Raw genomic sequence first — 27,233 nt, 5'->3', positions numbered from 1 at the left:
TCTACTTCCTGACAGGTTCCACCATGCATTTATTAGGATTTTTGTTATATTTTATATAGCATTTCTTGAGATTTATAATGGGTGGGCTTTCAGTTTATCTACTGTGCAGTTCTGCCAGAACTACAAGTGGTGACATATGAAATGTACTTGGAGCAGCACCTGGCACATGCTAACACTATACAGTGTTTGCTGTAATTAAACACATTCTCTCATCTCACCTCCTTTACACAGAAGTTACATAGCCAATCTAGTGTCAGACTTATTGAATAAGTACATAAAATTATGCCTTTTAAAATTAAGTACATTTCTAATGAGATTTTTTAAAACTCCATTTTAAATTCTTCAGGTAGGAGGCTCCAATAAATAATACATTTTTATTTCAAAACGTATTTAAAGATAAAATCTCAAGAGAGATAATGTAAAATTAATACCATGTCATAAATTGAGAATTAAAGTAACTAAGATTCAGAAATCTAATGCTTTTTAGGAATCATCATATACATTTAAGGCTAAATAGGGACAACAATATTGTGACTCAAGCCGGGAAAGCTGCAGGACCCTTATTTCTCAGGACCAGGAAAGGATCTTAGCAATGGAATCACATAATCATACACTTTATTAAATTTGGAAATTTGCACAGATGAAGTATTGCATCCATGGTCACTTAAAATAATTGTCTCTTTCTACTCTCACTCCTTCTGCACACCTTTCTTATGTTGGGTAGTGAGAGAGTATCCACAGACACTTTAGGGATCCAGCTCAAGGGAAGCTTAACTGAAATCACATTTAGTTAGGGGTTTACCAGGATGTCTTTATATAGTCCATATGGCCTTACACTTGGTTAACTTACTTCCGTGCGAAGGTAACTTATTACTGGATGTTTCCGTGTAGGAATGACTTCCGAGAATATCTATCCCCTCCCACCTGCAAGGACTTGTTCAGAGCCACGAGACAGTAGCCCTTGGCAGTGGCAGTACACGTGTAGTGGAGGAAGCCAGCTTTGAAATCTAAGGAAGCAGGGGCTGGTCTTTGGAAAATTCTTCCAATATTTAGACAAAGAAGACTGAAAGCTGAGAATCTGGTTCTCACACACACCAAGTCCAAAGAAAACTACTGAACAGACGATATGGCACATACAATCATGAAAAGAAAAAAAAAGTGTTTATAGGAATTGTAGGAAATAGAATTCAGAAAGCATTAGCTTTCTGAATCTTAGCTACCTTCTTAGTTTAGGCAATACTAGTTTTACATTATCTCTTCTTGAGAGTTTATCTTTAAATTTGTTTTGAAGGAAAAATGTATTATTTATTAGAGACTCCTACCCGAAGAATTTAAAGTGGAAATTAAAAAAAAATCCCATTAGAGATTTAAATTTTAAAAGGCATACTTTTGTACTTTTGGGTAATAATTCAGTAATGCAGTAAGTATGTTTGTATGAGAGGTCACATGATATGAATCTGACGAAATTTTGGTCAAACATACTAGAGGAAAGATTGAATTATCTTTCCATTCTTGCCATAGAAACTTACAAAATCAATGTTTTAGGGAAAGGCAATCAATGAGCAAAAAGTCAAAGCACAAAGGGAAAAAAGTGTTATAAAAGTATGTTAATCAGTTAATAACTTATTTTTCTGGATTTTGTGATGTTCATGATATTTTTCAGCTCTTTCAGATTTTTTAATTTTTATGATTTCCTATTCTTAAAATAATGCTCATACTATACTAACTTTCATGTTTGAAATTTTGTAGCAAAAGTTCTAAAATTATCTAAGCTTCAGACTCTACAAAACCTGCATTTACCCCAGGGACAAAAACAGAGAGGTAAATAGAATTAAAGTGAAATTATAAGAACACATTTAATGAAATAATGAATACTGAGATTTGGGTCCAATAGTAGAAAATGTTACTTTTTGATAATGCATAGCAAATATATACTTTTATTTGTCCATCTGATAAGAACACATTTTTAAGAAAAGCAAATTTCTGTATTCTGTTATATCTATCTGCATTCTTCCTCTAGAGGACTAATTTAAATTAAGAATTAAAACCATTTATAAATATCCTACACTTTTAATTCAGGGGTTATATCACCATCTTAAAACTGCCTTCTTCAATAAAAGAAGCCAAATGTTAAATTGCAACTCTCAACCTGACTTGAAGTAAAACAAGTTAGTGTATTAAAGTTTATGGTTCATGGGACTATCTGATTAATAAATTTTGTTCAGAAAGCTATAAAATATTAATAAATTCCTCCTCAGCCTACAAATACACAAATTTATGCCTGGTAATTGAGTATGAAAGAAATAATTTAGGAAGTAATGTTAATCAAGTAACGTAGGTGTACAGCACTTCTAAAGAGAAATACCTTCCTCAAAATTACAAGATGGATGAGAAATGGATTTGACTGCATCTAGTATACATTTTAGATGTTTCCTCCTTGATTTTTGTGCTAAAGCATTTAAAAGTTCTTAAAGAACGGATGCAGCTTTTCTTCTGTTATCCTTTTGATGCTGTCCTTTGACATAAGTGCAGTACAAGTGTAACTGTCCACCAAGCAGCTCAAAATGAAGAAGGCAGCCTCAGCAGGGAAGTAAGGCCAGGGAAGGATCTGGCTGTCATCTGCCTACACATGCCAAGGAAGGGAGTGGTCAGACTGACCAGAAGAGGGCTAATGACAGGCTTGGACAGATTAAAGAAAAACAGAAGAGGTCATTAAAAAAATGGGAAAACCAGAGAAATAGGGAGAAAAACCAGATCATAGCAGTATTTCATAGACCAAGAGAGGAGTGCATTTCTAAAAACAAGTAAAACAGGAATTGATCAACATGTAAAGCACTGTGGAAAAATGACAAGAACGGCAATGAGGAAAGGGGAACAGAGGTGAAAAAACACAACCAACTGTTGACCTTAAAGACCCTAGGTTTAGCAGTGCAGCCACAGCTCAGATTCCAAGAGACTAAATAAACGGATGAAGCAATAAATACAGGGAATATATGCAAATTATTCCTTAGAGATATTTTGCTTAGGATTAAAAGGATTTTTAAAAATTAGGGTGTTCAAAGGAGAGAGCAGATTGCTTTTGTTCCTTTTGATGTGGCCCTTTGATGTAGTTGCAGTAGGTTCAAGTGCAAGGCTCAACCAGGCAGCTGCAAATGGAGGAGAAGGACTCAGGAGAGAAATCAGGCTTAGAGACAAGGATCTGGCTGTCATCTGCATAGATACTGTCATAGAGAATTATAACACTGACCAAAAAAGAGTTGATACGAGTCTTGGAAATCACCATATTTGAAGAGCAAAGTGATGTTAAATAATAAAACAAGATTGCTGTCATTGTGTTTGTCTTAAAGATGGAGGACATTTGTACCTATGTTTACCAAGTAACATTTTATAGAAAAAGACAGTGCAAAGTAGGGACCTAGTTACTTCCAGAGAACCCAAGAGAGGATGAGCTTAAAAGTGAGCAGACTTTCAAAAGTCTGGTGGTGGGTTCACCAATGTTACAATAACAATTAGTCATGCATGCATATTTTACATGCTATTGTATACGTACCAAATATTTTAAAAATAGGTTTTTTAAAAGACTGAATGGAAATATATGCATGAGCTTGGGAATCACTTTTTAGTAGAAGCTGAAGATGCCAGTCCTTCTCAGTTTAGTCTCAGTCTAGCCGTCATCATTCATGCCTTGAGCAGAGGGCTCAGGGCAACTGCCTGCTCTGCGCTGAGTGATGACTCTAAGGAGGACTTGTCCAGGAGGAAGGTGGAGAAACCCCTAAAATGCTGAAGTGACCAACCCAAACACAACTTAATTTTGTCATATTTTCCTTCCCTGAGTGAAAGAAGATCTAAGAAATTATCTATAAACACAGAAAGTTTCTTCCCCATAAACATCCTGAGTTAAGTACTGAATGCAATCCCAAGAAAGAAAAGCCATGGTGGAATGATAAATATACTGAAAGCCAAAAAGTCAGACTCCTACTTGCACCTCTGTAACTTGTTTTATGCTGGCTCCTCCATGTTATTCACATCTTCAACCAAAAAGTTTCTCAGGTAAAACGGGAGAGTTGAACTAGAAGATTTCTAATGTCTATTCCAATTGTTAACTGTTCCTTTCCCCCAAATTGCATGATTTTTTTTTCCAGGCATGCAACCCTTCTGCATCCTGAGAAATAGCTGTAAATATTGGGGCTTCATTGGGGGCCATCCTCAACAAAATGGTGGAGTTGGCCAGAAATGCCCATGACTCACAGACATGTATTAATAACCACTGATGTAAATAACTTCATTGTGCTAAACCCCAGATGTTGCCAATAAATATTAGCCCAGCAAGCCCGAGAGAGAAAGGGGTCATTCAAGGAGAAGTGCTTTTGTCTGGGAAAAGTAGATGTGTAAATGGTAAGAGACGCAGCCCAGATTTACATTCAGGAGGGGAAAAATAGGTCAAATTCTCCAAAACAAATTAATTGCTTAAACAGATTAAACCACACACACACACACACACACAGAGGATCTTGGAAAAACAACACTCATTCATCTCTAACTTTTAAGCCCAGCAATTTAGACCAGTTACAAGTGCTGAGCACTTAGTGATACACACCAGAAGAATGTCATGAGCCACATGAAAGGAAATCATAGCCTCAAAATGAGATGGAAACAGTGGCTAATTGCTGTCAATTACATAAATGCAAAATGGTCCACCAGGGATACACATGCTCCAGAATGTCTTGACATTGGTAATAATTGCTGGGACCCAAGAGGAAAGCTTTAAGATCTTCAAACAGTGTTTTAATTGTAGTTCAGTAGCTCAGAGTACAAAGAATACTCAGTCTCAATCTGTTAAAAAGAAAGACATGATCAATACCATCTTTAAGTAATAGTTAAACATACTCCTGTTTGTTGTGGGTTCCACCTGGCCTGAGATTCAGCAAGATGCTTACCTGAGAGCAGCTTAACCTTTGAGCATTACTGCATTGTTTCCAGATGTCACCTGCATTAATTTGGTTAAGCTAAGCTTATACTGCAGTAACAAACATTCCTCGAAATCTCAGGACACAATGAAAGCTTATTTCTTGCTTATACTAAGTCAGCTCCTAGTTAGCTGTCTTCCATATGGTAACTAGGTGATCAAAGTTCCTTTGACTTTGTGCTCTGCTGTCTAAACATGTAGGTGCCACCCTCCCCAGATGGAAAGAGCCAATGGGAAGTTCCCACCAGGGTTTTGTGCCCTGGCCTATTAGTGCACCATGTCACTTTTCAAAGGCCATTTTCTAGAAGTAGTTATTCTGAGAGATTGGGAAGTGCAGTCTTCCGTGAGCCCAGGAGGAGAGGATACATGGATATTGGTGAACATAAGTGATTTCCACCATGGCAGCACTAGTAAAAGTAGATGCACCCTCACATCCCAATGAAAAGTTAATGAGCCTTCAAAGCCAAGAAATCTATTAGCTGCTCATTCCAACAATCTTAGCTTTTCCCTTTTCTGAAAACATGGGCCCAGTGAAAACATGGGCCTCTTCACTTGGTGTGTAAAAGAGTTCACAATAAGCAAGAATGGTTGTGGGTAGGGAAAGTAAAAAATTAGGCTGAAAAGAAAAAGATTAGGGTGAGCTATTTCTATCCAAGTGCTTTCACACTGTGCCATTACCCTCCAAACTGAGCAGTTCAGCCCTTAGGCTCATCAAAGTGCTATGATTACATGGCAAGGATAGCAGGAATTACCAAAATAACAGTAGAGGTGGAGAAACCAAAGGGACACCACCTCCTAGAGGTAACAACTAATGGAAAACACCTTGGTTTCCACACACACACACACTCCATGGTGTGACAGATGTGACTTCTTTGTGTCTCACACACACATACTCCATGGTGTGACAGATGTGACTCTAATCTATGTCTGTAACCAAGACCTCCCTTGGAAACCAGTCTTCACATATTTAATGGCCTACTTGACATTCACATATTTAATGAATGACCTATGTGACATCTTTTCTTGGATATAACTCAGAAATCATAAAATTAACATGGTCAAAATGAAATTCGGATTTCTGCCCAATCTTCTCCTATTGACAGTGTTCCCCATCTCCTTAAGTAACACCAACGTCCCATTAACCTGCTCAAACCAGAACCTTAGGAGTCACCACTGATGCCTCCCCTTGCTGCCAGGGTTACACCTAATCAAGCCACCCTGATTCTATCTTCAAAATACACTTCAAATTTGCCCACCTTCTCCTTTTGCACTGACTCCACGCTGGCGCAAGACACCATCCCTCAAGTCCATAAACTCCAATAATCAGTTCCTTGTCTCTCCATTTATACTCTTGCCACTGTCTAATCAGCTCTCTGAATAGTAGATAGTCTTTCTCCTTTTGCACTGACTCCACGCTGGCGCAAGACACCATCCCTCAAGTCCATAAACTCCAATAATCAGTTCCTTGTCTCTCCATTTATACTCTTGCCACTGTCTAATCAGCTCTCTGAATAGTAGATAGTCTTTCCTCTGTAGGTCCCTCCTCCATCTAAAACCGTGCAGTGGTTTTCCATTTCACAAAGTATACACTTCAGACAAAATGATATGAACTCTCAAGATCATCTTGAGCCATCTGTAAACTTCCCACATTGGTCTTCTTTCTATTCCCAAGCAGGATAATATTCTCTCACACTTCAGAGTCTTTGCACGAACTGACTTGCCTCCATCAAGTGTTCTCCCGTCTTTTAGCATGACTCCATTTTTAACATTTAGGCTTCATTTTGGTAAACACCTTTCCTTTCCACCATATCCCCCTTCCCTCCCATATTCTCTACTCCATTTTTATTTGCTATCTCAGTTTCTCAGACCTCAGCTGGTCTCCTTCCAATATACTTAGAATTTGTATCATAGTACGTATTTGAGGCCCAGTTTCTACTTTTGTCTTGCTCAATGTAGTTTCACCAGAGGAGTCTAATTGATACTTTGAATATAGAATGGAATCTGCATTTTTAAGGACCTAAGAGCTACTCTTCCTTAAAAAAAAAAAAAAAGATGGTTAACTATACCTTTGATACTAAGTCAGGGTCCTATACACCAAAGGTCACAAGCTAAACTGCCTGTAGAAGCCCAGTAGGAAATAAGCACAGACATAACCTAACTAGAAATGCTACCCATCTAAAGGGGCAGCTGCTGACAACTCTAACTGATGTACATTTAAGCTTATCATTTCTAGAATTCTTAGTTTTTCAAGAGAAGTGAGAAATCTGGAGATTTTAAATGGAGAATTCCTGGGTTTTTCCACTGCTGAAGAAGAATTTAAAATCTGTGTGGGCAAACAAAACTGGCTGATGAACCCAATATGGCTTCAGGCAGCCAATTTAAAACCTCTGCTAAAAAAAGTGTATTCTCTAATCCATCTCATCATCAACATATTTTCTGAGGATAATGACAATGTTAATAATAACAATAGCAGCAAACTTACATCATGCTTACCATATGCCAAGAGCTATTTTAAACACCTTTATAAGAATAGTTCTATACTTTTCATAGCTTTAAGTTTATATATAAGTTCCCATGATCCTAACAACTCAATGAGGTAAATACTATGAGTATCCCTACTGGACACACATAGACACTGAGGCACAGAAAGGACAAGAAATTAGCCTAAGGCAACACAGCTAGTAAGAGGCAGATCAGAACTCAGACCCCAGGCCCCGAACCTGTGCTCTTTACTGCGTAATCTGAAGATAAGTCCAAATAGTGGACTCACATATCCTCTATAAAGATGTCCTGTTTGATAACAAACCCAAGTTTTGATGTCTTCCTCTCTACAGTGTTACTGGCCACCTTTAAGATGTTACTACAGTCCAAGCATTTGTTGGGTTAACAGTTCTTTGCCTATTTAGTACAACATAAGAGGCTGGCATCAAATATCCCCAAAAGACATTACACAATGTGCAAGTTAGACATATGAACATTTAGGAGCTAAACTACTTAATTATGTAAAGGCCAAGGAAGTGCTGAAGTTCAGCTTTGGTTGTGGTGTCTGGCATTAAATCTGCTATTACGATTTGACTTCAACCTTGGTTTTTGGCAGGACAAGTAGCCAAATGCCATTGCAACTACATTTTTGGCAACCCTGAACTTGTGTGCAATTAATGATCATTTAATCATAAGGTTTATTTACATAGCTGGTCATCATAGCACTAATGGAAACAAAAATAAGGTGTCCCTTGGACTTAACTGCAGTTATCTGAAAATTCCCTTTCCAATAGAAGTGGGCATTTTAAGCAGATGTGACTTAGAGAATGAAACTCTCCTGGCTTGCTTTATAAATTAAAAGTTTATCAGCCAGGCGATACATTTAATTTAATATAAGATTAAATATATATTGATTCTTACAAAAACTCATTTAAACAACAAATAGTTATGCTCTTACAATGTACCAGACATTGTTATGAATCTGAGGGATATAACTTTGAACAAAATAGGTTTACACTGTTGGCTAATGTAAAATCATAATGCACATAATAAATAAGGAAATGATATTCCGTTTTAAAGTGATGTGCATGTTAGGGGTTGGGAGCAGGGAGTGAGTATAATAGAAGAGCCAGAGGGGAAGGGGTGTTGAGAAAGAGGTCATTAAACAAAACAGCCCACTGTTTTAAATAAATAAGTCAATAAATTATAAGTTAAATAAAACAGGGCATTAAATAAAACAGCTCAGTGAGCCTCAGTGACCAGGTTCTGCTGGAGCAAAGACTGGAAGGAGATGAAGGAATGCGCCATGTGCATCCTGAGGAAAAGGAACTGCAGTTCAAAGAGCCAGTCCAGAGGCTCTGAGGTGGGAGGCACCCCTGTAATTCAGGAACAGCCTGAGCTCGTGGCAGTCTAGCAACAGATGACGAGTGACTTGTCAGGGGCCGGATCATGCGGGGCCTGGTAGGGCATCCAAAGAACTTTGGCTTTTAATTTGAGGAAAATGGGGAGTGATTACAGGAGCTTGAGCAGAGGAGCAATATGATCTGACTCGCACATTAGGGCGATCATTCTGGCTGCTGAATTGAGAATCATGTTTTACAATGAGTATTGTGAAAACATTGCTTAAAAAGAGAAACCACATGGGATAGCAATGAAATTAAGCTTGATTTTGAGAATTCTTAAAAAGCATCTTCTTCAAGCTCAGCTCAAACCTTTAGTTTATGGAATCATTTTTGTGAAATTGCCACATGACCCTCTTCCAAGATGGCAAGCCCAAGAGCTGAAATCTTTATTTTAATCAGTTATTATTGGAGAGGAAGAAAGCTTAATGACAGCATGATCCTGTAGTGGCAGAGGATGACAAAAGACTTATGTTACTGCTTCACTGACCTCAGTTGAAAGAGAACATATTTTCAGTATCCTAAATGTACAATATAAAAGCCACAGGAGCTGACAGTTCTAAGTAATGATTACCACTGTACTACAATGCCAATTTAAAGAAAAAAAACTGCCTTGCATAATTTTAATTAAGTTGTAATAAATGAGCATTCTTATAAGTATTTCAGGCTTTTTCTTGTATGCCAGACAGTCATTCTGTGATGATGTCTAACTTCAGCCAAGTAGTGATTTAATACTCTGCCAATTGGCCAAAATGCATATTTAGTATGTTATGGACCAAATGTTTGTCTCCCCTCCCAAACTCATATGTTGAAACTCTGACCCCCAATGTGATGGTATTTGGAAATGGGGCTTTTGGGAGATAAATAGTTTTAGATGAGGTCATATGGATCAGGTCCCATGAAGAGATAAGTGTCCTTTCAAGAGGAGGAAGAGAGTCTAGAGCTCATTCTCTCACCATAGTGTAAGGACACAACCAGAAGGCTACCATTTATAAGCCAGGAACAGGGCCCTCACCAGGAGCCAAATTGGACAGTACCTTCATCTTGGACTTTGCGACCTCTAGAACTGTGAGAAACATGTCTATTATTTTAGCCACCCAGTCCATGGTGGTGTTATAGAAGCCCGAGCTATGACAGTATATATCTAAAGTTATGTGTGAAAGCAATATTTCTCATTTGTAAGCCCTGGAAATAACGTTTTTAAGTATTTCTTGGTATCTGATAGTCTGACTTTTAAATTTAATCCAGGAGTACTTAATGATTGAAGGAGATGCTGCTTTCTATTTCCTTCAAATTTTGACTTTAAAGAAATGGGGTGGAAATCAGGGAGTCAGGTGATGCTTACAAACTGAGGACCCTGAAGAAAGCTGTCCGTGGGGATGAGGGAATGTTACCTTCTGAATTCTTGGCCAATCCTGGAGGAAGCGAGAGATCACCAGGCCCTGCTCTGGAGGTTGGAGATTCTAGGTGAAGTTTGGAAAAAAACAGGTATTTCCTCACTCTTTGGGACAACCTATACTTCTTAAGGATGAAGTGTAATAGATTAACTACGGAAGTACCTCGTGCTCACCCTGTGGACGATGCCTCATTGCACCCACCATCCATAAAAGCATTTCCTTGACATGGTCAACTGTTACAAGACCCAGCAAGATTTATTTTTCTGCTCATTTGTAAAGAAGTTAAAGATAATAAAATAGATATGAAGCAAAAGAGGAAAACACAGAGGCAAGGGTCTACTTTACATTAACCAAATTATTCATTTACCAAAAATGCCTTCCTACTATGTGCTAGGCACTGCAGCAGTCACTGATATTACATCAGTGAACAGGAAATACGAGATCCCTGTTCTCAAGGAGTTTAAATTTTTCTGGAGAGTCAGAAAATAAACAAGATGACTCAGACAGGAGGAAATTCTACAAAGGACATCAAATAGTGATGTCAGAATGTGATGGGGGGACTAACTTAGGGTGGGCAGCCCTCTCTGGAGAGGCACATCTGAGCTGGGACCTAAATGACAAGCAACCAGCTGTGCGATAGCCAAGGGGGAAACATTACAGGAAGAAGAGATGGCAAGTGCCAGTGCTCGCAAGAGAGAACAACCTTAGTGCATTCAAGAACCAGAAAGACAAGTGTGTCCTGAGCTCAGATAACGAAAGGAGAGCCTAGTATGCATCAAGGCTGAGAAAGCAGGCATGGCCAAATGTCTTAGGTTGTCATTAGTCATGATAAAAGTCTACAGTTTTACTGTGAAGTGCTACAATAAACCAAGAAGTATGCTAAGCAGGTGAGTGGCACCCTCTGTTCTACTACAGCCACCTAGAGTGCAAGAGGGAAGTGGACACCAGTTAAGAGACTATGAATTGGTCCATAGGACAGGAGCTGGTGAGAAAGCCCATGGGATAGCAGTGAAGGTGAAATACGCATGGAGTTCATGGGATAGAATGAACAAACATGATGTGTTCATAAATAATCTCTTCCTGAACAGAATTGCCCATGCTATTTGCATTTTTTTTACATAATAGAATACTTTATTTTTCCAATTCAATCAATATTACAACCTTTCTCAATGTATTAAGTGATATCGGGGTAGTTTTAAATGATTACTTGGTATAATTTTTTTTCTTTATGGCTATAATCTTTTGGCAACTTATATCCAAACAGAACATAGCTGTGGCCATTTATATATTTATAGAGAAGAAAGAAGGGTAAGTAGGGTGTTTCTTTAAAATATTTTGAAGGACCCCTTCCTCTTACCCCCTGCCAGTTCTCTGTAATCTTGGGTATGCAGTTTCCAAGGCTGAGCTGTCCAGTACCTCCCATTGGCTGAGGCACAGCCAAGGTGATACGGAGCAGTGAAGACATGCAGGCATGCATCTAAACCACAGACCCACTACTTAACTATCTCAATGAAATGCATCCACCTCCTCAAAGCCACATGGGGATAGAAATACCCACCATTCAGGACCATTCACTATTTGGCCCTTTATAGTAAAAAAATTTGCAAACCCTTGTCCTAATGGTCACCTGAGTTCTGGTATTCACAGTTCAACAACTATGGTACAGAAAATCAGGGAAAGCAAAGATTTGCTTGAAAACCTTAGTAAACAAAGTACACATTATAAAGAAGATATTTTAGTGTGACTGTGTGTGTATGTGTGTGTGGAGAGAGAGGATAAAACTGTATATGCTAGACATGATGTGTGTTCACCAAACTAGAGTGCCCCTCACTAGAAACTAGCGATCCTCCAGTTATGGGTGCATGCAAAGGCCAAGCCCTGCTCTCTTCCACCAGCCTCTGCTGTTCATCTTTTGCTGATTCACACTTCTCTGTATGGTTCCTGCTTTACCATCTTCTGAGTTTTTTGCTCAGCTGGGTTGACCAAGGATCTTAGATACTTCTAGGCTTTTCTAACATCACTTATCAAGGACTGAAAGTCTTCACTACAACTACAGAATAAGCTCACTGCAGTGACGAGTGCCACCAATGTTTGTCTCTTTCTTAGGTACAAGATGTATACTGCCTTTATATAGATGCATACAATTCTGAAAAAGCTCAGTCAGTTCTGACTGGTATGACTATAACTGCTATCATGGTTGGCATGGCTCTTCAGAGTTTCAGGCTGGAAAGAAAAGCATTTGGGCAGAGTGCTACCAGACAATCCATCCTTTAAGCTCAAGACATCCTCTCCTCCAAACGCCTGACTTTGCTTGGTCAAAATTGTCAACAAAACTGTAATTGGGCTCTGATGCATACCCTGTCAGGGGCTCCATTTCCCCTGAATGCCACCTTCCATTTTGCATCCTCAAATGACACCCACTACCATCTTTGTACACCAGAAAAGTACCATTAACCAAATGGCACCAAGCACTTGTGTCATATAAATTTGTCAGCACAACTGAGTGAAAAGCGCTGCCCATGTGTTAGAAGAACTAAATTTTAGGCTCGACTGGCCTCTATTAACCCCAAGATCTTGGAGAAGCCATTTAATCTCATGTGAGTCTCAGTTCCCTTGTCTAAGAAATAAATTAGTTGGTCAGATGCTCCCTAAGGTTCCTTCTTGTTGATTATACCATTCACCTATGACTCAAATGCACCCTTATTTATTGTCACACTCTTCACGCCAGTTTAGTAATAATGCTTGCTTTTTCTAATACAGGTTTACTAGAGTTTCTTCTGAGATATTTCCAAGTGCCTTTACAAGTATATGTACTGGGGCTCTGGGACATTAAGCATGAAGTCATCTGGGCTTGTCTCTCTTGTTCTGACCCTTCTGACAATTTTTAAAGTGTGTGCTCATCATATTTCTCATGCATTGTGTCCTTTCATATCACTGGTGACATTATGTTGGGTCGGCAGCTTTTGGAGACACTCTTGCTCCTCAGCCAAGAAATATAGATAGCCAAGAATTAGATCATTCTATCCCCAAACTGCCACACATCTTCTCAGAGGCAGCTGGGCAATATAATTTGATCAAGGTTAAGTACAATCCACCTTCATCTTTTTAACCCAAGTCAAAAATTCTTTTAGCTTTCTGTTTTAATCCTGAATTAATGCTTCCTGCTCATTGTTACAAATGTTCACCAGCCACCTCCAGCCACCTCTCATTTATCCACCTAGGCTTATCCAAAGACCAGGCTTTCTTCTCTCCTGTCTCCAACACTAAGTTCCAGGCCAGCTCCTTTAACTTTGTGCCAAAGAAATACAAACTAAATCTAATATTAGCCTAATGAGAAAAGGCTATCTGCTGCCAAAGATTCACATAATGCATCCCAAAGCCAAATGCAGGCAATTATTGGCTGTTTTAGTTGCTGGCATTGTTTCTCTCTTATATAACAAGGATGATTTTCTGTGTCTCTTTAAGCAATGAAGACTACATGCAGCATTTTAACCTCTTCTTTTGCCACCTACTTGGCTGGATTGTCAGTGTAACAGATTATATTTTCTTTTCGAATAAATCATTTGTACATTTAAAGTTAAGGGAATAAAAAAAAATCCTATATCTATAGTCATTAGACTTAAAATTCCATTTTCCTCTAGTCCTTAGCCAGAAACTAAGTTTTGGCATCTTATTTCAATACTTTGCTTTCTCAGCTGCAAAATGCGGATACACAGAGGTATGGGGCAGTCATGCATGTCTGAAGGATGCTTCATAAAGCCACCCTCAAAGAGCCACCAAGATTCTTGATTATCACTGACTCACCATTTTATAGGTTCTAGTGAATTAGCATTGCTGGAAAGGAAAAATAATCTTATGAAATCCTTATTTGATAGGCATGAAAACACAGAAAGGGGGAAGTTTCCTTGTGAGCACCTAGAAAATCCAGCCTAAAAGTCAAGAGTTTCTAACTTTTCAAAGCTGTGTTAGGCCACTGGTGAGGATACATCCCAGAATTCCAAAATAGGGGACAGCCAGGATACTGCCTGCCAATAGGCTGATCTTATTCCATAGCCAGAGTTGCCATAGAAACTCAAATTCCAACCATTAGAGCATTTGGGAACATCATTCTCAAAACAAACTCCTATTTCAACATTTTTCTTATGACTGAAGCACACACCCTACAAAGCCCAAGGACAAGGGTCAGAGAGAATGTTGACTATATCACATTTTCAGCCTACTCCTTCACCCAGAGAACTTCAGTGCTGTCAAAACAGAACTTTGTGATTTTCTATGTCTCCCCCAAAACAGTAGCCCCTAAACACATTTGACAACTGACCATTTGAAATTTGGCTGGTAGGAACAAGGAAATGGATTTTTTCATTTTATTCAATTTCAGTCCATTTAAGTAGCCACATAGAGCTAGTGGCTACCATACTGAACAGTATACATAGAACATAAATCTGTGCTCCTTCTAGCATTCACATCCCATACAACTTGGCTCCCACACACTGCTACAACTGGTCTCCACACCATCCATGAGGATCTGCTGCCACACCTTGGCTCAGGGTACTCAGACTTCATTGCTAAGTCACCTTCCATTTCTGCTGGTTTGTATTTGAATTTCACCCATATTTCCAAGCACAGGTCAAGTTCTACTTCTACTTGAGAACCCCCATCCCTGGTGAGCAGTAGCTCTGTAAGGAGAGGGTTAATAAGCCTCAGGTCTAGACCTGTCCAGGAAGGACATCTGTCCCTCCCAGGACTCCTGCTTTGGAAACTGCTATGTAGAACTACACCTAGTCCATGGGTTGGCCTTGGGCCTCCAAGACTAAAGCAGTAAAATATACAATTGGTGGCCAACAGAGGCTGGGCTTTCTCTGTACTGAGGAGACTCATCTCACCTGGGGCCCTCATCTGTGGCACTTGGATGTGCCCTTGAGTGGGTGAGGGACCCAAACAGTGTACCTTCATAGCTTCTGCACCTCCCAATGAGATGAAATGTTAAATCTATCTCTTTCCTTGCATACATCTGTAAAACTAAGCTGACATAGTTTCTTTTGTCTTGAATTTGTCACTGCAGCCATGGTATGGCACAGGTACTCTCTCTGGATTGCCAGTGCTTTGAGCATTTAGGACTTACATTGGCAAATATCTTTTCCAGGATCCACATTTTAGTTGGATCTTTTTTTTTTTTCCCAACTAGACTGAATGCTGCCTGATAAGGTTTAAAAGTGAGGTTGGTTCTCTACTGGTTTCTCTTTGGTCTGTAAGAGCTACAGGCAACTTGTAACACAGACAACCTCCTTTCGGAATTAGGGTCCTAGTCTTTTAAGGAATTAGGACCAAGAGTCCAAAATTACATTCTAAAATAGAGAAGCAAAAAGGATGATTTTTCCCAGAATGGATACATATACAGAAAGAGATAAAGATATATATATATATTTAGATTAAGGAAGCAATACAAATTTCAGGTAAATTCATGTTACAGTCCCTCCTCAGGCTCTAGAAACATAAAGATATGCAAAAAATATTTTTAAACTGATATAAAGGCAAGTTTGAAATAGAGGAAGAAAGGTTTCTAGGTGTCTAAAAACCATAGCAATGAGAAAATATGAGGCTATGTCTGCTGGGGCCTGGAACAGGTGACATGCTGAGGGATTGGTTTCAAAACCCAACATGGCCAGACTTAAAATGGCAAAGCCACAGGTATGACAGGCAGCTGGAACCAGGTTCCCTCTGTGAAGCCTGCAAACAGGAAAATGCACATGGGAGGACTTGATTTGCATAATCAGTCAGTAGCAAAGGAAAAGATCATCAAATTGCAACATAATGTAATACTTAGTCAGAGATAGTACATCCAAAAAGTTCAGGAAGAGACAAACAAGGGAGCATCTTACCAAACAGCTTCCACAACCTAGGTACATGCAGGCAGAGTCCCTAAAGGTACTCACTCCCTCAGCAAATAACTTACTGGCAGGAATGAGATGCTATGGGTGGAAATGCAGCACCCTGAAAGGCAGAATACTGACTTGACTAACAGGAAAAGTCATGACTGAGCTACAAATCATGTAGGTTAAGGGCAGTCAGAAAAAGGGCTTTAAAATAAATACATTTAAAAGAACATATATCTTTTTAAAAACACTCAAAACAGAAGTTGAGAAAGGAAGTTTTCTCCATAATCTCAACTCCAGGTATAAACTGCTGTTCAAATTGTGTAGTAAACTCTTCCAGACTCAAAGATGCCTTTATATGGAGAAATACATTTTTATGTAAAGGGAACATGTTGTATACACTGTGCAGTAAACCTGCCTTTCTTCCCCCCTCTTTAAAAATATTACCACACTCATTGTCCCATGTAAATACTGCTATAGACTGAGCATCTGTGTTCCCCTAGAATTCTTATCTTGAAACTGAACCTCCAATATAATGGAATTAAGTGGTGGGGCCATGAACTATGTGCTCAGTTCAAGAGGGCAGAGCCTCATGAATGGGATTAGTGTCCTTATAAAAAGGGGCCCAGAGAGCATGCTTGTGCCATGTTTCTCCATGTAGGACACAGTGAGATGATACCTGCCTATGAACAAGGAAGCAGGCCCTCAGACACCTAACCTGACAGCGCTTTGCTCTTGAACTTGTCAGCCTCCAGAACTGTGAAATATAAATTTCCCAGTCTATGGTATTTTGTCATAGCAGTCTGAATAGACTATGATAAATACACATGGTCCCCCTCACCTTTAAAGGGAGAATTCTACTCCACTGTGTGAATACACACGGTTTTTAGCCAGTGTCCTGTGAATGGACATTTAGGCTGTGCCCACCTTTTCATACTATAAACAGTGCTAGACTGACCATTCTCCTGCAGCCATCTTTGCACATCTGGCTGATTATTTCCTTAGCCCAAGTTCCTAGAGAGGGAACTATTTTTTCAAAAATTACATCCAATTAAGATTTTGATAACTGCAATTAGACTGTCCTCCAGAAAAGCTATACCAATTTACATTACTGACTGGCTTTTTAAATACATGCATTTGTAGCCAGAGTTGGGTTTTTGGTTTGTTTGTTTGTTTTAGCTAAGTTTAGAGGAGATCATGTTGCCAGAGGTTCAATTATTTACTCAAGAAAAAAGAAGACCCACAACTCCCATAACGCTCTAAATGCAACAGAAGACAACACTGATGTGTGCCTGCACATGCACGAAACAAGTTCCCATTGTCTGTTGTGCAGAAACCCAGGATATGTGATGTTCTGGTCTGCAGTAATTACACTACGCTACCTACTTTTAATTCTGTCCCCCTAGCAATCATGGTCATCAAGCCTCCATGAAAAATACTTTGTGCAAGCTTTATTAAAGTCCGTTCATTCCTAAATATGTCAGTGTGAAAACACTCAATCCACTTTCAACCCCCTTTGTTTGGGGGTTTCATTGTAGATGATCTGGATAAACTCAGAATGATTCCGGTTTCCAATACGAGATCTATTCCCGAAGAGAGGTTCATTGTAGACCACTACATTCTCAGTGAAGTGTTTTCAGCAAAGCAAATATAAAGTGATCTGGAGACAATGGCAAGTGCTGCTAATGTGAAAATTCAAGACTTACTACATCACAAATTTCACGTAATTTAGAAGTAATCAAATCGTACTAGATTTGAACCAAGCTTTTTATATTACCAGTCTGTTTTACAACTAAAGGAGATAGATAATCTGGAAATGTATAAAGTTGAATTTAAAAAATCAGATAAATATCAATAGTTTTCTCTCCACTGTGATTTTTAATATGTCAAGTATCCTTTTGAAAAGCTCCTCCTCAGACCATTTATCCTCCTAGTTAAAGGAGACCCTTAAGACATTTCTTCTTTGCTCTTTCAAGATGGCTGTGTGGCATCAGAGATTGATCAGGTTTCGACACTGTGATAGGGCTTATTTCCAGCTCTGCTCACAAACCAAATCCAGTAATCATCAACCAGTTTCCTATGAGGTGCCATTTCTCTTAGCTGAAATGTCTAGCACAACATATCCGCAGCAGCTCCCATGGTAAATAATTCAGCACTCCATATAACACACACACTTAATGCCACCAGTTTTTGATTTTCCAAACTAGAGAAGGGACACAACAACATTAAGAATTCAAAACTACAGAACAAGCAGAAAAATTCACATTTAATTTGGGAGACATTTTTTTTTTGTGGGGAGGGAGTTGGTTATTGTATGGCGGCAAAGTGACCTTTTACCTAAAGTTTTTCTTGGGTGATTGCAATATTTACTTTTCTGGGCATGCGTACCTTCAACCACACAAACATTTCAAAGGAAATTCCTTGGCAGAGAATATACAAGGGGAAACCGAATACTGTGTGATGACTAGTTCTTTCGATTTCCAAGGCACAAACTAATATGAACATCTTCAACACTGCCCTCAACCTGAGCATCTCAATTGACTTCAGACAAAAATCCATATAGTGCCAATTCCATTGTAGAAAACTTTTAAAAGAGGTTGTCTTTATTAAACAATCATCTACCCTCGAACTCAGTTTACCAATGTGCATTATGTTTTAGCCTACATCTAGGCTAAAAACTAGAAAGACCTACCTACAATGAATAGAACAAGATTCCTGTTTACTATTGTCTACCTCATTGAATTGTTACAGGGACACAATAAGCCGTACATCAAGAATCCTTTAAACAGTAACTGGAATATATGTATATATTTAATAATTGTTAATACTAGCTGACATTTTAACTGTGTCTTCCAGCAAAAGCCCCTCAGACTCATGCAACATTGGGCCTTTTACAAAATACTTCCACATGCATAGCATTATTTCATCTGTTCAACACAACAAGAGAGATAGTTTTTATGATCCCTATTCTCCAGATGAAGAATATGAGGCTTGGAAAGTCACATGACTTGCCTAACATCATAAAATGATAAGTATGAGTCTGGCAAACAAATCTTTCAGCTGTAAGTCCAAGTTCTTCTCTATAGCCCATTCTATACCATACTAAGAGCCTCATACTATGAGACTGACCACCCTTCCACTCCAAAGGGGATACTATCAATATTTTCATTAATTGTTGCCTATAATCAAGGAGCAGTGTTCATTTAACTGACAACACAATGGTAATTATTGAAAGCACCAGCAGTTCTTCTCTGTGGCTAGACCACAAAATATCAAAGCTGCACTTCGGAGTCTCCTTAAATCAGTGGATCATTACCTACCTTAGCTGTCTCAGCTTCTGCCGGTAATCGCTTGGGGGTTCCTTTTTGGTCGAGCACCTTCTGGAAATTTTTGTTTTTAATGGATTGAGATTCAACACCTTCACCTTCAATTTGCAGTTTAATACCTTCAGCATGGGCAGAGTGATCAATACCTTGTGGATTCAAGCCGCAGTGGAGAGCTAGGATAGAGGAAAAAAAACATAAGTGAGGAAACAAATCATATAAAGAAGGTGTCCATGACAGGTAATATTTCATCTGGCCTAAGTGGGAACAAACAAGGTGTCTGTGAGTTGAGAGGTGGTGTCACAACCATGGGAAATAATTTGGTAAGGAGGGAACATGATATAGTGGGAAACCCTGAGCTTTGAAGTCAGAAAGACCTATGTGCAAATCCAGAACCCATCATTTCAAATTGTTTGACCTTGAACAAGTTACCACTCCCCACAATACAGAAGAGAATACCAAATCAGGCAACTTCGTTGCTGCCTCCACACCTGCAATTCAGCTTATATTTGTGTCTTTATCTGGGAAGGTGCCCATTCCCTCCTCACACTAAATGAACTCTTAAAGCATCCACTCAAATCCAGATGCTTGTATTCATTCAACAATTTATTGAGCACTTTCTATGTGTCATCCCTGGGTTAGATCCTGGAAACATGGATTTATTATGTGACAGATGTTACCAAAAAAATATTGTCCTTGCTAAAGGACAATACTAAAATATTATCCTCCCATTTACCAACATGTGGTATGTACCTTCCAAGAAACTCACAATTCAGTAGAAGAGGCAGGACAAATGAACTAGTGATTTTGAAACGGTTATTACTGCTACGTGGAAGAGAAAGAAAGATCAAAGTGGAGGGTTCATGGGAATCAAGCCTCAAGGCTTCTGATTTTTCCTGTCTTAATCTCTGCACATCCTTTAACAAGGATATCCCCCAAAATTAAATCTAAAGCTCATTTTCTGGGATATTTATTCATTCAACAAATACTAAGCCCATCTATGCACCGAATATCATCAAAGAAATAGTGAATATTATGGGTACCATACTTTACACCTAGAAGGCCTCCATGAACTGCTGGGTATGTGAAGGAAGCCATGGGCATGCATGGCATGGGTGTGTATGTGCAAGCACATAATGTGTGTGTTTTCAGGTTTCTGACAGTAAATTATCTCACCTCCCTGTGACTCCACCCCTTCCAATTTAGTTGAAGGCCTTCTCCCCTTCCCTTTGGCCAGAATCCCCTCTCATCTCCCTCAGGACTCCACTTCACTGATAATCTCCTTTTATTCAACATCTTCAATTTTCCCCTTACCCAACTTCTGTGATTCTATAATTTTTCCCTTTCCTTAGTACCCCATCCAGGCCAGGGTTTTCTCTTCTCTTTAACTGGATCAAGAAAGAATATTTTACCCCTGAGAGATGAGGGAAGGCTTCCCAGAAGAGGTAAGGTATATTTTTCCCACTCTCTACTCCCTCTTTAACATGCACAACCAATTCTCATCTCTTTTGATACAAACAATCTGCCCATGACATGCAAACTAACTCCAGCCTAAACAGACCTACATAAGAGAAATTGTTATTTATTCAACATCCCAATTTCATTGTATCACACATCTCTCAAAGTTCACATGTGTAAAACTGAACCTTGGTTTTTCTTCAAGAAAGAAAAAATGGCCCTTTCTAGTCTTCATTTATATTGAAATCAAAAAGTCATCCACTCTCGTCATGGTTCATGACATCCCTTCCATCTATCACCAGACCCAGGAAGCTTTGCTCCCAAAATGCTGCTCAAATCCACCCACTTGGCCCATCGCCACTTACCATAACCCAGGTCCAAGCTCACCACATCTCCTACCCATACTGTGGATTAGTTCAACTACTCTTCCTTATTTGATCCCCAAAATCCCATTTTAAAAAAATGCATAGGTCAGATCATGACACTCATCTACTTAAAACTTTCTACTGGCTTCACTTCACACCTAGATCCTTCAAAAATCTTTAATATGGCAACAAGCCTTAAATCAAGGGCCTGTATCATCTGTCCCTCTTCACCTTTCCAGCATCATTTCCCACCATGTTATTCCCCCTTCCCTCCACTCTGACCACATAATTTTACTTCCTTCAACACACCAAGTTCTTTTATACCTACTGGACTTTGTACGTAATGTTTCTTTGCATGAAATGTTTTTCCCATTCTTCATCTAACTCCTACTAATCTTTCAGGTTTTGGCTTAAATACCACTTCCTTGGCTATGACTCCCCTTCCTCTTCCCAACCTCATGTTAGATTAAGTGCCTGAAACAGTAAGTATTCAACAAATATTGAGTGATCTTAAAAAACTGATTTGTGCAAAGGTCCATATACACGTGGTGTTATTTATACCACTTAATAAGGAAATTACTTGAATTTCTCTCCTCATCTCTAAGTTTACCAAAACCAAGGACCAGGCCAGCCTAGTTCAGTGTACATAGTAGGCACTCAGTATGTATTAGTTCACACCTCCTCCTTCAGGCTTTGTGCTGGATCTCAGATAATCTTCATGAAAAACAGGCAATCACATTCACTTCAATGACAGAGAAATGAAGATTGAAGGATTATAGTCCCAAGAGGTCATACACGTGTCTGCTGAAGGCCACAAAGGTCATATGTCAATGTAGGATAGAGATGATTTCAAGTTTCAGATCAACAAACCCAAAAGGGATTAAAGAGCAAGGACAATGATTGGCTTTCAGAACAGGAAACCTAGTAATGATGAAAGTTCAGAGTTAGCTGATTTCCCAGCTCAGTGGTGTTATCAAGGATTCTGATTTTTTTCATCTCCACTTTGATTATCCTTAAGGTCACCTTTACCCTAAGCCAAGGTCCACTTATGGTACCTAAAGCTGCAAGCTTCTGTTTCTCACCTAACAAAAGAGAGTTAGGTTGGCCATGGTTCTCTTTCTCCCAATCTTCCTCCAAATTTCCATCTTTTCTCATGGGCTCAAAGTGAACCACACACCCACTGATGAACTAAAACCCTGACTGAGGAGATAGGATTACCCTTAAACAAGCTGATCTGAAGCGAAGGTCGATTCCCTAAACAACACTGCTACTAGTCCCTGAGGCAGGGGCGGCATAGAAGCTGGAGAACCAAGCACAATGGCCAATTCAGTGGCAGAATGAATTTAGTAGCCAAAATTTGTGGGAGCATGAGGCTAATTACTCTTAATGTCAGTCAGTCAGCTTCCCCACCTCCAAAGAATAGTCTAACTTACAATGAACATTCAACTAAATATGCAAAATTATTTTTAAAGATATGCTTGTATAGGGAGATGGGGAATTAGCATGGGATGGATTTAGACACTAATGAAGAAGAAAAAAATTGTACAGCCTTGATCTGTCTCTCCAGTCTTTTTCCCACTATTTCCCCAGCTTTTTTCCACCTTGGAATGCATGGCCTAGGAAGGCAACTGAGCTGCTGGGGTCTTCCAGTACCTCCTCTTTCCCTCCCCCATCACCTCCCTGGGAAATTACCCTCAAGCTTCCTTCACTTTTCCTCAAGCTTGTTCCTCCTCCTAGAGAGAGGTTCTACTCCACCCCAGTCCTACTTTCTCCTTCGGGAGAAAAACTCCCACTTGTCCCATATGACAGGTGAGACCTCATCTTCAGAAAGCCTTTTAGGGGTTCCCAGCTGTCAGAGCAAGAAGCCTTTGGTTGCACTCCCTCCAGGCCCACAGTCCCCTATTGATTCATCTGCCTCAGTCCACTGAGGATGTCTATTTAACTGATCTGCCCGCCTGGCCTACCACGACTACAAGCTCAAGGCAGGCTCCATCCCTTACTCATCCCCATGATCTCCACTCCCCAGTCTAGAACCTGGCACATAATAGGCATTTAAGAAACATTTGTTCAGCTACTGAATGAACCAGCAATCTCTTCTCTCTACATGTTCATACCTTAAATCAAGAGGAAACTTTTCTCTGCTAGTAAGTGCCAAGTGTTCAAAATGTAAGGGAACCATAAACATGAGAGAGAATACAGTATTTTGACATTCTACACACATAGCTGCCTTCTCTACACAAATATTTCAGTCCTCCATAGCTGTTTATTCCTTGCCTGCAAACCCAGCTTGACTTAGGTTTTCGTGCTTGGGTTTATTTATTTAAAACCATTTCTGACAGGCTTTGCTTTGTTTTCCCTGAAATTTCATGTCCCTAATATTTACAAATCAAGCAACTTTCAAATGGTCTCATACAAGATGTGACCTCCATTTCTTTGCTCATGTAAAAGGCACCCTGGTTTGCATTCTCTTTCCTGTCCTCATCACTGCCCTTTATTGTTTTCACTAATGTTATTTACTCAGTCTAATTGGCTTGACAGCTCACAGGTCAGCTTTGAGACCCTCTTCATGTTTTCCTGATCTTCCCAACCACTCTTGTGCCATATAGATTTCTAGTCATTGAACTGACACTGCAGACTGCCTGTGGTCATTACCTGAAATGCTGCCACTGCCACTTTAATGTCTAAGTTGCAAACACTGGACTCTTCAAAGTGAAGACTTAAAACCCAAAACAGATTTCATAAATATTGCTCCTTTAAAAAGTTACCAGAGAAATTTTTCACTGCAGATGCACAAATTTCAGCATTGTTTGGAGATGCCATTTTGAAGGCACTGTCACTAGTACATGTGTGAAAACTCAGTCCCTCAGAAACAGGAACCCTCTTACTTTGCTGCTGGGAATATGAAATGGTGCAGCTGCTGTGGAAAACTGTATGTTGATTCCTCAAGAAGACTAAACATAGAATTTCCATTTGATCCAGCAGTTCAACCAAAGAGTTGAAAGGAGCAACTCAAGCAGATATTCACACATCCATGTTCACAGCAGCATCATTCACAATTCCCAAAAGGTGGAAACAATCCAAATGTCCACTGACAGGTCAATAGAAAAAAAGAATGAGGTACATACAATGGAATACTATTTAGTCTTAAAAAGAAATAAGAGGGGAGCCAACATGGTGGCATGAGTAGGGCAGCAGAAATCTCCTCCCAAAACCATATATATTTTTGAAAATACAACAAATACAACTATTCCTAAAAGAGAGACCAGTGGATACAGTACAACAGCCAGGCTACATCTACACCTGCAAGAACTCAGCACCTCACAAAGGGGGTAAGATACAAGCCACGGCCAGGCAGGACCTGAGCACTGCCCCCACCCCAGCTCCCTGGCAGGAGGAGAGGAGTCAGAGCAGGGAGGGAGTGGGTGCCCAGGACTGCTAAATACCCAGCTCTAGTAATCTGCCCCAGGAGCACTGACACACATTGCATGGTGTGCTGGATATTAGAGAAATGGAAAAGTAAAACCTGAGAGCGGGTCCCCGCAGCCGGCTCCCCTGGAACAAAAGAGAAGCAAGTGCTTTTGAAAGTCTTAAAGGGACAGAGGCCTTACAGCTGGACAGAAGTGTCCTGGCACACTCAACCCAGCATGATGGGAATACTGAGGAACTTCAGGTGCCCCAGCCTCCTGGGTGGCAATGCACCCCTGAAGCCCCTCACGGTGATAGGCAACCTGCAAGTTGTTCCCCCAGCTGGTGCAGCCCCCGACACAGCAGCGGAGCAGCTGGAGAACGGCCACATGCACCTGCAGTGGCAGAATAGTCAGAGAGTGGCCGTACCCACCCATGACAGTGGAGCAGCTGGAAAGCGGCGTGTGCGCCTGTGGTGGCAGAATAATCAGAGAGCTGACATGCCTGCCCATGGTGGCAGAGCAGCCAGAGAACAGCTGCGCCCACAGCAACCACCCAGAATCTCCTCCCAGTGTGCAGCCACACGGGCCAGACCCAGAGGCTGCGGCCAGCGCACAGTTGCCTGGCGCAGGCAGAGGAAACCAGGGCAAGGCACGAAGGGGCGCCATTCTTGCAGGAGAGGCCACCCGGCATGCCTGCCACTCCCCTCAGAGCTCTGGGATATCCTGATGTTGACCCCACCCGTGGCAGCTTAGGGGATTAATCCAGAGGCTGCTCCAGGTGTGCAGGTAACTGACACAGGAAGCAGAAAAGGGCAAGGTGACCAAGAAGCAGGAAAGGACTTTGTTCGCCCAGCTGACACACATGCTACCTGCTTACCTCTATCACCATGAAAAGGCAGAAGAATTTGGTCCAGTCCAGATTTACCTAGAAACCCCTGAGAGAGGGCCTTGTGACATAGATTTAAGCAATCTCCCTGAAAAAGAATAAAAATTAATGGCATAACCATGTAGATGGACCTGCAGAGAAATATGCAAGAGCTAAAGGATCAAGTTGAGAGGGAGAATAAAGAAATAAAACAATCTCTGGAAGAACTTAAGAGCAGACTGGATGAGGTGCAAGAGGCCATTAATGGAATAGAAACCAGAGAACAGGAACACAGAGAAGCTGAAGCAGAGAGAGATAAAAGGATCTCCACGAACGAAACAATATTAAGAGAACTGTGTGACCAATCCAAATGGAACAATATTCACATTATAGGAGTAACAGAAGAAGAAGAGAAAGAAAAAGGGATAGAAAGTGTCTTTGAAGAAATTATTGCTGAAAAATTCCCTAAACTGGGGGAGGAAATAGCCTCTCAGACCATGGAGGGCAAGAGAACTCCCAACAGAAGGGACCCAAGGAGGACAACACCAAGACACATAATAATTAAAATGGCAAAGATCAAAGACAAGGACAGCGTATTAAAGGCAGCCAGAGAGAGAAAAAAGGTCACCTACAAAGGAAACCCATCAGGCTATCATCAGACTTCTCAACAGAAACCTTACAGGCCAGAAGAGAATGGCATGATATGCTTAATGCAATGAGACAGAAGGGCCTTGAACCAAGGATACTGTATCCAGCACGATTATCATTTAAATATGAAGGAGGGATTAAGCAATTCCCAGACAAGCAAAAGTTGAGGGAATTTTCCTACCACAAACCACCTCTACTTTAGAGGGACTGCTCTAGATGGAAGCATTCCTAAGGCTAAACAGATGTCAACAGAGAAAATAAAATCACACCAAAGACAGAAGACCAAACAAATACTAACTAAAGGCAAAAAATAAAATCAACTACTCACAAAGCAGTCAAAGGAAACACAAAAGAGTACAGAATAAAATACCTAATATATAAAGAATGGAGGAGGACGAATAAGAAGGGAGAGAAATAATCAATCAGACTGTGTTTATAACAGCTTAATAAGCAAGGTAAGTTAGACAGTTAGATAGTAAAGAAGCTACCATTGAACCTTTGGTAACCACAAATCTAAAGCCTGCAATAGCAATAAGTACATATCTTTCAATAATCACCCTAAATGTAAATGGACTGAATGCACCAATCAAAAGACACAGAGTAACAGAATGGATAAAAAACCAAGACCCATCTATATGCTGCTTACAAGAGACACACCTCAAACCCAAAGACATACACAGACTAAAAGTCAAGGGATGGAAAAAGATATTTCATGCAAACAATAGGAAGAGAAAAGCAGGTGTTTCAGTACTTGTATCAGACAAAATAGACATCAAAACAAAGAAAGTAACAAGAGATAAAGAAGGACATTACATAATGATAAAGGGCTCAGTCCAACAAGAGAATATAACCATTATAAATATATATTCACCCAATACAGGAGCACCAACATATGTGAAACAAATACTAACAGAATTAAAGGAGGAAATAGAATGCAATGCATTCGTTCTAGGAGACTTCAACAGACCACTTACTCCAAAGGACAGATCCACCAGACAAAAAATAATTAAGGACTTAGAGGCACTGAACAACACACTAGAACAGATGGAC

General features: G+C 39.9%; 1 protein-coding gene across 11 annotated transcripts in view; it reads right to left on the bottom strand.

The window, feature by feature from the left end:
- SAMD12 (sterile alpha motif domain containing 12) overlaps positions 1–27,233 on the bottom strand; it is a 395,771-nt gene that overhangs the window by 315,194 nt on the left and 53,344 nt on the right. For all 11 annotated transcript variants that reach the window (XM_036876336.2, XM_036876340.2, XM_057497806.1 and 8 more), the window contains exon 2: positions 19,438–19,616. In XM_036876336.2, the coding sequence (XP_036732231.1) occupies positions 19,438–19,616 (179 nt within the window). The remainder of the gene's footprint in view (positions 1–19,437; positions 19,617–27,233) is intronic.

Source organism: Manis pentadactyla, chromosome 3 (assembly GCF_030020395.1).
Source record: "Manis pentadactyla isolate mManPen7 chromosome 3, mManPen7.hap1, whole genome shotgun sequence".
Taxonomy (NCBI): domain Eukaryota; kingdom Metazoa; phylum Chordata; class Mammalia; order Pholidota; family Manidae; genus Manis; species Manis pentadactyla.
Note: the sequence above shows the minus strand (reverse complement) of the source record. Positions and strands in the feature narration are given on the sequence as shown.